The 12,390-nt window shown below is 44.5% G+C and overlaps 1 protein-coding gene across 4 annotated transcripts; it reads right to left on the reverse strand.

The window, feature by feature from the left end:
- Positions 1–592: 592 nt before the first annotated feature.
- On the reverse strand, positions 593–7,243 carry LOC144496801 (FK506-binding protein-like). Of its 4 annotated transcripts, none has more exons than XM_078217353.1 (3): positions 7,208–7,243; positions 4,403–4,553; positions 593–2,746 (listed from the first exon to the last, which is right to left on the reverse strand). In XM_078217353.1, exon 3 carries the CDS (start codon positions 2,628–2,630, stop codon positions 1,686–1,688), a length of 945 nt encoding a protein of 314 aa, XP_078073479.1. In that variant the 5' UTR covers positions 2,631–2,746; positions 4,403–4,553; positions 7,208–7,243; the 3' UTR covers positions 593–1,685. The 4 variants fall into 4 exon arrangements, with proteins under 4 accessions (XP_078073479.1, XP_078073481.1, XP_078073483.1 ...); XM_078217355.1 differs by having other exon boundaries at positions 1,103–2,746; positions 7,115–7,240; XM_078217357.1 differs by lacking the exon at positions 7,208–7,243 and adding an exon at positions 4,836–4,900 and having other exon boundaries at positions 1,119–2,746.
- Between the last annotated feature and the right edge of the window lie 5,147 nt (positions 7,244–12,390).

The following is a 12,390-nucleotide window of genomic DNA, read 5'->3' on the forward strand; positions in this document are numbered from 1 at the left end:
TTTAAAACTCTCGAAGAGCAGAAACGCTGAACTGAAGAAAGATTTTCGCAAACTGGAAGATAACTTGTGGGTGGTAACCATATCTAGATTCAGCTCGTAGAGTTATATAACACTGAAATGTCCTTTTCCCAAACAACATCCAGAGTTCAGGAACATAGATAGCACGGTAGCACAGTGGTTAGCATTGCTGCTTCACAGCTCCAGGGACCTGGGTTCGATTCCCGGCTTGGGTCACTGTCTGTGTGGAGTTTGCACATTCTCCTCGTGTCTGCGTGGGTTTCCTCCGGGTGCTCCGGTTTCCTCCCACAGTCCAAAGATGTGCGGGTTACGTTGATTGGTTATGCTAAAATTGCCCCTTAGTGTCCTGGGATGCGTAGATTAGAGGGATTAGCGGGTAAAATATGTAGGGATATGGGGGTAGGGCCTGGGTGGGATTGTGGTCGGTGCAGACTTGATGGGCCGAATGGCCTCTTTCTGTACTGTAGGGTTTCTATGATTGTATGATTCATAGCTGGGAAAAGGTGTTATCAATAGCCATTATTGTAGTTAATTGTACTGTTGTAGTGCATTGTAATCTTTGCGTGCTTCTTTTAAGTTAATTCTTTAATTGATTACAACAAAATTGAACTGTTTCTCAGTTCCTCATTGGTTGCACATCTTTCCTCACATTATATCAAATTGAAAATATACACCACTAAAAACGGGTGTTCCAAGTTAATCCTCTGGGTTTTAGGAAACCTTTGCACTTATCAGCGGGGTTCTTAACTGGAGAAATCGTCTCCGGTGATGGAGGACAGAGATTTAAGTGTCCTTGGTGAAGTTCCAGACATTCTGCATTCACAAACAGCAGTGGTCCAGAAGAGCCAATTCACTCTTTTAGGTGGAGTGATAGGAACTGTCTCAATAATCCTGCTCTCCAACAGCGCAGTGGGTCAAGCATGTTTGCCATGATGAGTGCTTTCTAAGAAATTTTGTATTAAATGTGGATATGAGACACATTCTCACTTTCAAAACCTAAATAGCACCTTGCCCGCAAAGCAAATTCAAACCACTATTTAGTTAAAATTGCAATTGTACAAATCTGACACGTGTACTCTCGCAGCAAAGTATCTGATATGCATAGATTTCCAACTTGCTGGGGTTGGTTCACAGGAAATTTGGCACTTTATTAAAAAACTTTATACATAACATAACAAGTGGCACAGTATGAAGTGTTAAAAATCTGAGTTTTCATATAATCAGGAGCCAAAAATTTCTAAGCTCTTGGCAAAATACAAACAGCAATTAAACTCTGGTTAGTTTCAGTGTTGACCTAGGTGAGTTAATGCAGTGTTCAACGAATTACACTTCATGGTTAGCAGCTAAACCTTACCGCAATTCTTCAGATATTGCACAAAGTCACAGGAGAGCATCCAGTTTTTGTTACATTCAGAACCACGTGGATGATGACAATAAATTTGACAGTCACAAGTAAAGGAATGAGCTGCCTGGATCTCTTGGGATACCATTTTATCATGGTTATAACCCCAACATAGAGTAAAATACTGAGCAATCTTTAACACATATTTTGTTTGGTCAAAACATGGCATTTTCCTGTGGTCAAGTACTATTTTGTCAATGAGAAAGAATGTTGCTGTCATTTGATTATTTATCCAGTTCATTTGAATGAGGGCCTGTACACACTCTCAGATGAACAGCTTACTCATTGCCTTGCCCATTTTTTCATTTTGTGCTTTGAACTGCTCGTTAAGAACTCGGAGTTGCTGTGCAGCAGCTGTGTTTCCTGGCTCCAATATCAGCACACTCTTCCAATCATCTCTGGCTTTGTCAAACTCATGAATGGATGCGTAGGCCTGACCCCTCCGATACAGGCACTTCACGGAGTCAGGGTCGATCTCTAATGCCTTTGAGCAGTTCTGGATGACATTTCTGAACTGCTTCTGTTTTATCTGGCAGGCGGCCAGGTTCGAGTACAATGCCCTTCTAGCTCGGTCATACTCCTCTCCTTTCTCGAGAGGGACGTCATATTTCACCGTCACCAGCAGCCTCAGTGATTTTGCATACCGCCGTGCAGCTCCAAAGAGATTCCCACTTTTAAAATGCTCATTGCCCTTGGCTTTGTTGTACATGGCCACCTGCCATTTTTCCTCAAATCCCATTTGCCAGGAGTCACAATTGAGAGTGAACTCCTCCAGTTTCACATTCAATCTTAGTTCATTCCCACAGTCTGTGAACATCTCCATCAACCCTGGAGCCAGGAGTACCTCACACTGCTCTCCCAGCAGCATCGTTTCAACACATTTCTCAATTATTTCCCCAAACTGGGTATCACTTTCTCCAAGAATCATCTCGACCGACTGATTGATCCCATTTTGGAAATGTGTCTCAGCTTCAAAATTGCAGGAGGGTTCTACTTCCACATAAACGCGACACTTGGAGCCTTCTTTGGGCCTGTCGAGGCCACTACCTCGCTGTAGAATTTTCTTCACAAAGGAACCATCGGGGCACGCCCAAGTGCAAAGTTCAGGATTAGTCCACCCTTTGATGGGAGGTTTTAGATTTCTAGCTTCCTCTGGCTCATCACGGTGATTGGTGGCCTCCAAGGTCTCACTGAATTGGTTTGCAGCCATTATTCCTCCATGTGAATGACCATTCCCATCTCACTGAGGCGCAGCCGATGCATATAAATCTGACTGAAGTGGTGGCTCCCAAGTCGTGTACAGAAATTGACTCACTCAGGAATCATCTGCAAGTTTATTTTTGAAAAATAAAATACCAGAAATCATGTGAGTATTCAAAATAAAGTTCACAACTTTTCCTGATGGTGCATGACTCCTGGTGATGTACAATATTAAAAAAGGAAGCAGAAGTCATATTGTACTACTTCCAAGTAGCCACTCTTCATGCTTGTCATATGCACAGCAGTTAACTGTAATTTTTTAGCAGGGACACTACAGCCTGTTTGTCTCACACACTTTTCAACAGTGCCTAGCAATCAAGAGAGTAACTTTGGTTGACTTTACATTTTCTTAAGGACCAATAGCCACTGCAGCAATGGCAAACGCATCACAAGAAATGTAACTTGTACAACTTAATCCCACAGCATGCAGCATATTAATAATCAGAACTGTTCAGAAAGGTCGGAGACCTGAACCATTAACTCCATTTCTTTCCACCCAGATGCCACCAACCTGCTGAGTATTCCCAGCATTTTCTGTTTTGATTTCAGATTTTCAGCATCTGTGATGTTTCATTTTTGTATTCATGATAAATGGTTGTTTTACAAGTTGAGAGGATGGTGGGTAGTGATGTTCCCCAAGAGTCAGTGCTAGAACCACTTTTTTTTTGCTGCATTTAATAACTTGCATATTTGAAACAGAGAAAATCTTCAGAATTTGCTGATGAGACCATTCCTGGAGGTATGGCCAGTGCAGAACATAGGGAGACTAGCAAAATGGGCTAACAAATAGCAGATGGAATTTAATATAAAGAAGCACAAGTTGATGCATTTTGGAAAAAGGCATATGGAGAGGCAATACAGACTTGGTGGTTCAGTTCTAAAACATAGGTTGGAGGCGAGGGGGATTCTTGTGCATAGATCTTTGAAGATGGCAGGACATATTGAGTGAGCAGTTAGCAATACATGAGATTCCAAAATAGTCATATTGAGTACAAAAGCAAAGTAGTTCTGCTGATCATTTATAAAGCTCTAGTTACGCCACAGCTACAGTATTGAATCCAGCCATGGTTACTTTTGGATGGATTTGAGGGTGCTTGAGAGGGTGCTGAGATTTCCAGAATACAGCCTCAAAACATTAACTCTAATTTTGGGGCAACACAGTGGTTAGCGCTGCTGCCTCACAGCGCCAGGGACCTGGGTTCAGTTCTGGCCTCGGGTCAGTGTGGAGCTTGTACATTCTCGCCGTGTGTGTGCGTGGGTTTCCTCCGGGTGCTCCGGTTTCCTCCCACAGTCCAAAGACGTGCAGGTTAGGTGAATTGGCCATTCGAAATTGCTGCTTAGTGTCAGGGGGATTAGCAGGGTAAACGCGTGTGGTTACGGGTATAGTGCCTGGGTGGGATTGCTGTCAGTGCAGACGCAGACTTGATGGGCTAAATGGCCTCCTTTTGCCCTGGAGCGATTCTATGATTTCTCTCTCTACAGATGCTGCCAGGCAGGCTGAGTTTTCCCAGCGTTTTCTGTTTTTTTTAAACAAATGCATCCAGGGATGAGTAACATTGGCCACACATTAGCTTGGAGAAGTTGGAATCGTTCCTCTGAGTGTACAAGATAATTAAAATACTAAAAGCAAACTACTTGTCCTTCAGAAGCCCTAATTCTTAAAGATACAGTTTAATGTATCATATGATTGCAACAAAGCAGAATAACACAATTGATACTTACTTAAGCAGTAATGAGGGATTGGAATATTTCCTTGCTCTGCAATTCCTTCCTCACTTGCCCAACAAGTTCATATCCATAGCAGCAAGCATATAGCTGCCATTATTGCCACCATTGTACCAGATTAGTAGAATGCAGAGACCACCATGACTCGCTGTGAAAAGGGTGCACAACATTAATTTTTTAAAATGACAAATATTTAGAAGCAGCCCACATTCAGAAAGTTAAGTACAAGTCTTGCTTCTCAAACTAAAAACATCCTACTTCAAAAACAGTACAGCCAATACCCTAAACTTTGAATTAAAAATGATTTTTTCCATGTTGGGTTATCTGATGGATACTTCTAAACCTCCAATATTTAGGTCATCCATGACATAGCTGCCTTCTGATGCTATGTAACCATCTCATTAACAATCATTCCTTTCGCAATTCGTACCTCTCCCATCCTCTCCAATCTGCCTGTTGCTCCTTTCAGTAATGTGGTCCTCGCCCACTTCAGTCATAATCTCCCTCAATCCTTCCGTCGGAATCACACTCCCATCAGCAATAACACCCTCCACCCCCTTCTCTTGAGCATACTTTCCTCTCAGTGATAGCTCCCCCTCTCAATAACAACCCACCAGCAATAATACCCCTCAAAACAAAATTCCCCACTTCAATATATGATTCGCCTTTCCACTCAGTAATTACCCACCCTCTCTCCTCTGTAGTAACTTACAATACAATTCCAGACTCACCTCAGTAATAACCCCAGACTCCCCTCAGTAATAACACCAGATTCCCCTCAGTAATAACACCAGATTCCCCTCAGTAATAACACCAGATTCCCCTCAGTAATAACACCAGATTCCCCTCAGTAATAACCCCCAGAGTCCCCTCAATAATAACCCCGAGTCCCCTCAATAATAACCCCCAGATTCCCCTCAGTATTAACCCCCAGATTCCCCTCAGTAATAACCCCAAATTTCCCTCAGTAATAACACCAGATTCCCCTCAGTAATAACACCAGATTCCCCTCAGTAATAACACCAGATTCCCCTCAGTAATAACACCAGATTCCCCTCAGTAATAATCTCCAGACTCCCCTCAGTAATAACCCCAGATTCCCCTCAGTAATAACCCCAGATTCCCCTCAGTAATAACACCAGATTCCCCTCAGTAATAACACCAGATTCCCCTCAGTAATAACACCAGATTCCCCTCAGTAATAACACCAGATTCCCCTCAGTAATAATCTCCAGACTCCCCTCAGTATTAACCCCCAGATTTCCCTCAGTAATAACACCAGATTCCCCTCAGTAATAATATCCAGACTCCCCTCAGTATTAACCCCCAGATTCCCCTCAGTAATAACACCAGATTCCCCTCAGTAATAATCTCCAGATTCCCCTCAGTAATAATCTCCAGATTCCCCTCAGTAATAATCTCCAGATTCCCCTCAGTAATAATCTCCAGATTCCCCTCAGTAATAACCCCAGATTCCCCTCAGTAATAACCCGATTCCCCTCAGTAATAACCCCAGATTCCCCTCAGTAATAACACCAGATTCCCCTCAGTAATAATCTCCAGATTCCCCTCAGTAATAACCCCAGATTCCCCTCAGTAATAACCCCAGATTCCCCTCAGTAATAACCCCAGATTCCCCTCAGTAATAACCCCAGATTCCCCTCAGTAATAACCCCAGATTCCCCTCAGTAATAACCCCAGATTCCCCTCAGTAATAACCCCAGATTCCCCTCAGTAATAACCCCAGATTCCCCTCAGTAATAACCCCAGATTCCCCTCAGTAATAATTCTCCCATTCCCCTCAGTAATAACCCCAGATTCCCCTCAGTAATAATATCCAGACTCCCCTCAGTATTAACCCCCAGATTCCCCTCAGTAATAACACCAGATTCCCCTCAGTAATAATCTCCAGATTCCCCTCAGTAATAATCTCCAGATTCCCCTCAGTAATAATCTCCAGATTCCCCTCAGTAATAATCTCCAGATTCCCCTCAGTAATAACCCCAGATTCCCCTCAGTAATAACCCGATTCCCCTCAGTAATAACCCCAGATTCCCCTCAGTAATAACACCAGATTCCCCTCAGTAATAATCTCCAGATTCCCCTCAGTAATAACCCCAGATTCCCCTCAGTAATAACCCCAGATTCCCCTCAGTAATAACCCCAGATTCCCCTCAGTAATAACCCCAGATTCCCCTCAGTAATAACCCCAGATTCCCCTCAGTAATAACCCCAGATTCCCCTCAGTAATAACCCCAGATTCCCCTCAGTAATAACCCCAGATTCCCCTCAGTAATAATTCTCCCATTCCCCTCAGTAATAACCCCAGATTCCCCTCAGTAATAACACCAGATTCCCCTCAGTAATAATCTCCAGATTCCCCTCAGTAATAATCTCCAGATTCCCCTCAGTAATAATCTCCAGATTCCCCTCAGTAATAATCTCCAGATTCCCCTCAGTAATAACCCCAGATTCCCCTCAGTAATAACCCCAGATTCCCCTCAGTAATAACCCCAGATTCCCCTCAGTAATAACCCCAGATTCCCCTCAGTAATAACCCCAGATTCCCCTCAGTAATAACACCAGATTCCCCTCAGTAATAATCCCCAGATTCCCCTCAGTAATAATTCTCCCATTCCCCTCAGTATCTGTCCTCCCCTCCTCAGTGTCCAGGGTTTATGAAGCGGCTATGCAGCCAGGCCGCCTCACACTGCCAGCGGCTGACTTTCGCCGCAGCCTCCGCCGGCCTCCCCGCGCGAGGGACGGTTGAATTTGAAAAGCAACTCCGCCGCGAGCACCCACCAACCGTCCTGGACCTCAACATCCGCCGGCGGCTCTGCGTCACTTCCTCAGCGACGGGCCTTCGGTTGCCTAGGTGACCAGCGGCCTGCTTCCCCCTCCCCTCTCTGTTCGCATGATTGACTTCCCGGCTTGCCCATGAGCAGATGGAGTCCAACTTGGGAATGAAATGAAGATAGCCAAACCAGTCAAATTGTGACATTTAAAAAAAAGTTTTTATTAGTTTCATGGTTAGGCTTACATTAACACTGCAATGAAATTACTGTGAAAATCCCCTAGTCGCCACACTCCGGCGGCGCCTGTTCAGGCACACTGAGGGAGAATTTAGCATGGCCAATGCACCTAACCAGCGCCTAACCAGTCTTTCGGACTGTGGGAGGAAACCAGAGCACCCAGAGGAAACTCACTCAGACATGGGGAGAACATGCAGACTCCGCCCAGACAGTGACCAAAGCCGGCAATCAAACCTGGATCCCTGGCGCTGTGAGGCAGCAGTGCTAACCATCGTGCCGCCATGCCGTCCAGGCCAAGGGAAAGCATACCTCTGAAGATGGTCCGCACTACTGCCTCACAGTGCCACAGTCCCAGGTTCAATTCCAGCCTCGGGTCACTGTCCGGAGTTTGCATGTTCTGGTGCCCCAGTTTCCTCCCACAGTCCAAAGATGTGCGGGTTAGGTTGATTGGCTATGCTAAATTAGAACCATAGAAAGTTACAGCTCAGAAACAGGCCTTTTGGCCCTTCTTGTCTGTGCCGAACCATTTTTTGCCTAGTCCCACTGACCTGCACTTGGACCATATCCCTCCACACCCCTCTCATCCATGAACCCGTCCAAGTTTTTCTTAAATGTTAAAAGTGACCCCGCATTTACCACTTTATCCGGCAGCTCATTCCACACTCCCACCACTCTCTGCGTGAAGAAGCCCCCCCCTAATATTCCCTTTAAACTTTTCTCCTTTCACCCTTAACCCATGCCCTCTGGTTCTTTTCTCCCCTAGCCTCAGTGGAAAAAGCCTGCTTGCATTCACTCTATCTATACCCATCAAAATCTTATACACCTCTATCAAATCTCCCCTCAATCTTCTACGCTCCAGGGAATAAAGTCCCAACCTATTCAATCTCTCTCTGTAACTCAGCTTCTCAAGTCCTAGCAACATCCTTGTGAACCTTCTCTGCACTCTTTCAACCTTATTTACATCCTTCCTGTAACTAGGTGACCAAAACTGTACACAATACTCCAAATTCGGCCTCACCAATGCCTTATATAACCTTACCATAACACTCCAACGTTTATACTCGATACTCCGATTTATAAAGGCCAATGTACCAAAGGCACTCTTTACGACCCTATCCACCTGTGACGTCACTTTTAGGGAATTCTGTACCTGTATTCCCAGATCCCTCTGTTCAACTGCACTCTTCAGAGTCCTACCATTTACCCTGTACGTTCTACTTTGGTTTGTCCTTCCAATGTGCAATATCTCACACTTGTCTGCGTTAAATTCCATTTGCCATTTTTTAGCCCATTTTTCTAGTTGGTCCAAATCCCTCTGCAAGCTTTGAAAACCTTCCTCACTGTCCACTACACCTCCAATCTTTGTATCATCAGCAAACTTACTGATCCAATTTACCGCATTATCATCCAGATCATTGATATAGATGACAAACAACAATGGACCCAACACCTATCCCTGCGGCACACCACTAGTCACAGGCCTCCACTCAGAGAAGCAATCCTCCACAACCACTTAGTTGACCCTTAGTGTCAGGGGGATTGGCAGGGTAAATATGTGGGGTTACAGGGATAGGGGCTGGGTGGGATTGTTGTCGATGCAGGCTCGATGAGCCGAATAGCCTCCTGCACTGTAGAAATTCTATGATTCATGTGATCCCTACCTGCCAGTAAAGGGAACAGCTTTCACATGCAAAACTCACTTTCTAACTCATAGTAATTGCACTAATCCTTTATTTCCAACAGTAGACAGCATGCATATTGTAATATTGGAAATGACAGGCATGTGATGGCCACACCCTGACCCTTGATATGCTATGGAAAGTGGCTTTCCTCTTTTGAATAGTTTGCTGCCTGACATTCCTTCCACTAGTATCAAAGAAAGTGACAAGAGACCCAGCTAAAGGCAAAATACTGTGGCTGCTGGAATCTGAAACAAAAGCAGAAAATGCTGGAAATTTTCAGCAGGTCTGACAGATCTGCGGAGAGAGAATAGAGCTAACGTTTCAAGTCTGGATGACCCTTTGTCAGGGCGACCACCATTACCCATAACTCTGGCCTCAAGCAGTCACAGTTCTGCTTTACCATGGCTTACAATACCCGGTATGATACTTGGTATAGCTCTTATGAAGGGTCATCCAGACTCAAAGCATTGGCTCTATTCTCTTTCTCTACAGATGCTATCAGACCTGCTGAGATTTTCCAGCATTTTCTGTTGTTGAACAAGAGACACAGGTTTTGTAAAGCGCCAAAGTAAATATAAAATGTATAACCTGATACTAAGGTTTAGAAATGACTTGATTTGATTTATTATTGTCACATGTATTAGTATACACTGAAAAGCATTGTTTCTTATGCACTATACAGACAATTCATACCATACCTGGAGAAGGAAAGGAGAGAGTGCAGAATGTAGTGAATGGTGTGAAAAGCAGTCTGAAACAAATGATGTACTGACTATGCAGAGAAATGCACGATGGCGGCTGCAACAACAGTAATTTTTCTGACTACAGTCTGGACAGAAAAGCTTGGACAGTGACTTCGTCAGCCAGGGACACCTGGACAGGTGTCATCATTACCAATACCTTTGGCCTCAAGCAATTACAATTCTATGATACCATGGGTTACAATACCTGGTACGATACCTGGTATAGCCACCAGGCAGGGATGCAATTGTAGCCATCTGTGCCACCTGCCATTGTTGAGCCACTCCTCTCGTTGAATTGAACAGACTAAGGTTATAAAGAAGGCACAGTGGTTAGCACTGCTGCCTCAAAGCATCAGGAACACGGGTTCGATTCCTGGCTAGGGTCACTGTGTGGAGTTTGTACATTCTCCCCGTGTCTGCGTGGGTTTCCTCCGGGTGTTCCGGTTTCCTCCCACAGTCCGAAAGACGAGCTAGTTGGGTGGATTGGCCATGCTAAATTGCCCCTTAGTGTCAGGGGGACTAGCTAGGGTAAATTCATGGGGTTATGGGGATAGGACCTGGGTGGGATTGTGGTCGGTGCAGATTCAATGGGCCAAATGGCCTTCTTCTGCACTATAGGGTTCTGTGATCATAAGGTCCTGATACCAGTGATCAGGCATGGTGTTTCTGGCATCATAGTACACAGTGATGTTCCCTTAGACACTGAATAATCGCAGCTACATCAGAAAAATCAGAATTTGGCAGCAGAGATTGTGTGGTAGGAAGGATGCGCGATGGATGTAGGAAGGAAACAATGGGAGCACTTGAGCAACATCTCAATACACCCATGGATAAAGACCGTTAGTTATTTTTCAGGGCTGCACTTTGCTGCTGGCGATGATCATATACTTAATGAGCCCCAACAAAACGAAAGAGGAAAACAAGGATCTGGGTCTCGTGAGAGCTCTCCCCAGTGTGACGTACACTCGTGAGAGCTCCTGGCTGATTATCAACACATGAGATAAGGTCAAAGTGACTGTTTGAACAATATACATTTGTCGTATGTGTTTCTCGAATACATATTGACCAGTGGGAGACTCAGGGTAATCTAAGACAAAGACAGAAATAATTTTTTTGTGTTGATTATTTCTGCTTGACGATTTTTCCATCTAGCCTTGCCAGTATACATCAGGTTAAAATGCCCTTGTGACACTTTAGCTTTTGATACAACAGTTAAGCTGATGGATATTGCAACTCATTCGGGGACAAACATTAAGAACCTGACACTCTCAATTAAGAAGGAAGACTACACATTTGAGAGGACAAGAGCAAACCTACAAGATAGAACTGGAGGCCGAGGAGATTAGGATGGTATGGAAACATCTCACCTTGGTGAAGTAACACAAACCAACCTTATTACCTTAGATAATAACTAAGGTAAGTACATCACAAGGCAGCTGAGTAGTATGAAGGTACAGTACCCACCCCTCCCACCACCCCACCTTGTAAAGGTTAGAGCTCTTGGGTCAGTCAGAAGTCCATTGCCAAGTGACGGAGGCTGAGCTTAATCATCTTGAAGTCCATGGAAAACCAGGTTATATTAGTTGCTTGTCACTTTTTTCCTGGAGCATAGGAGGCTTAGAGGTGATCTTACAGAGGTCTATAAAATAATGAGGGGCATAGATCAGCTAGATTTAAGGGTTTAAGGTGAGAGGGGAGAGATGCAAAAGGGTCCAGAGGGGAAATTTTTTCACACAGAGCGAAGTGAGTGTCTGGAACAAGCTGCCAGAGGTAGTAGTAGAGGCAGGTACAATTTTGTGTTTTAAAAAGCATTTAGACAATTATATGGGTAAGATAGGTATAGAAGGATATGGGCCAAACACGGGCAATTGGGACTAGCATGGTGGTTAAAAAAAGGACGGCATGGATAAGTTGGGCTGAAGGGCTTGTTTCCATGCTGTAAACTTCTAAGACTCTATGACTTAATGTAAGATTACAGAAGAGTTGTTCAGATCAATCTTCTTCCTCTCCTAGGCAGTCCCTCAGAGTTGAGGACGCCTTGCTTCCACACTAAAAATGAGTTCTCAGAGGACTGAGGAGTCCAATGCGTAACCTACAGTCCCGATCACAGCTGGGGCAGATAGTGGTTGGAAGAATGGGTGGGTAACCCACGCGTCACATGTTCCTTTCTCTGTCAATGCTTGCCTTCATCTTGTTCTCAGCGATGAAACTCAGCTCCTTCCCAGGTTCTTTTCTGCCACTCCCAGCGGTCAGGGGCCAGAGATTCTCAGGTGCTGATGGGGTTTTGAATTTTTTCAAGGAGGCTTTCAGAGTGTCTTTGAAGTGTTGCCTCTGCCCTCTTGGAGCTCGCTTGCCGTGTCAACTTTCTAAGGATCTTCAGAGCTCAGAATGATACTCAAATATGTACATATATATTTGTTGTTTAAAACCACTCAGACCTGAATCACGTTGTGAATCATTAAATCCCTTCAGTGCAGAAGTAGGCCATTCAGCCCATTAAGCCTGCACTGACCACAATCCCAGGCCCC

This window comes from Mustelus asterias, chromosome 8, assembly GCF_964213995.1.
Source record: "Mustelus asterias chromosome 8, sMusAst1.hap1.1, whole genome shotgun sequence".
Classification (NCBI taxonomy): Eukaryota; Metazoa; Chordata; class Chondrichthyes; order Carcharhiniformes; family Triakidae; genus Mustelus; species Mustelus asterias.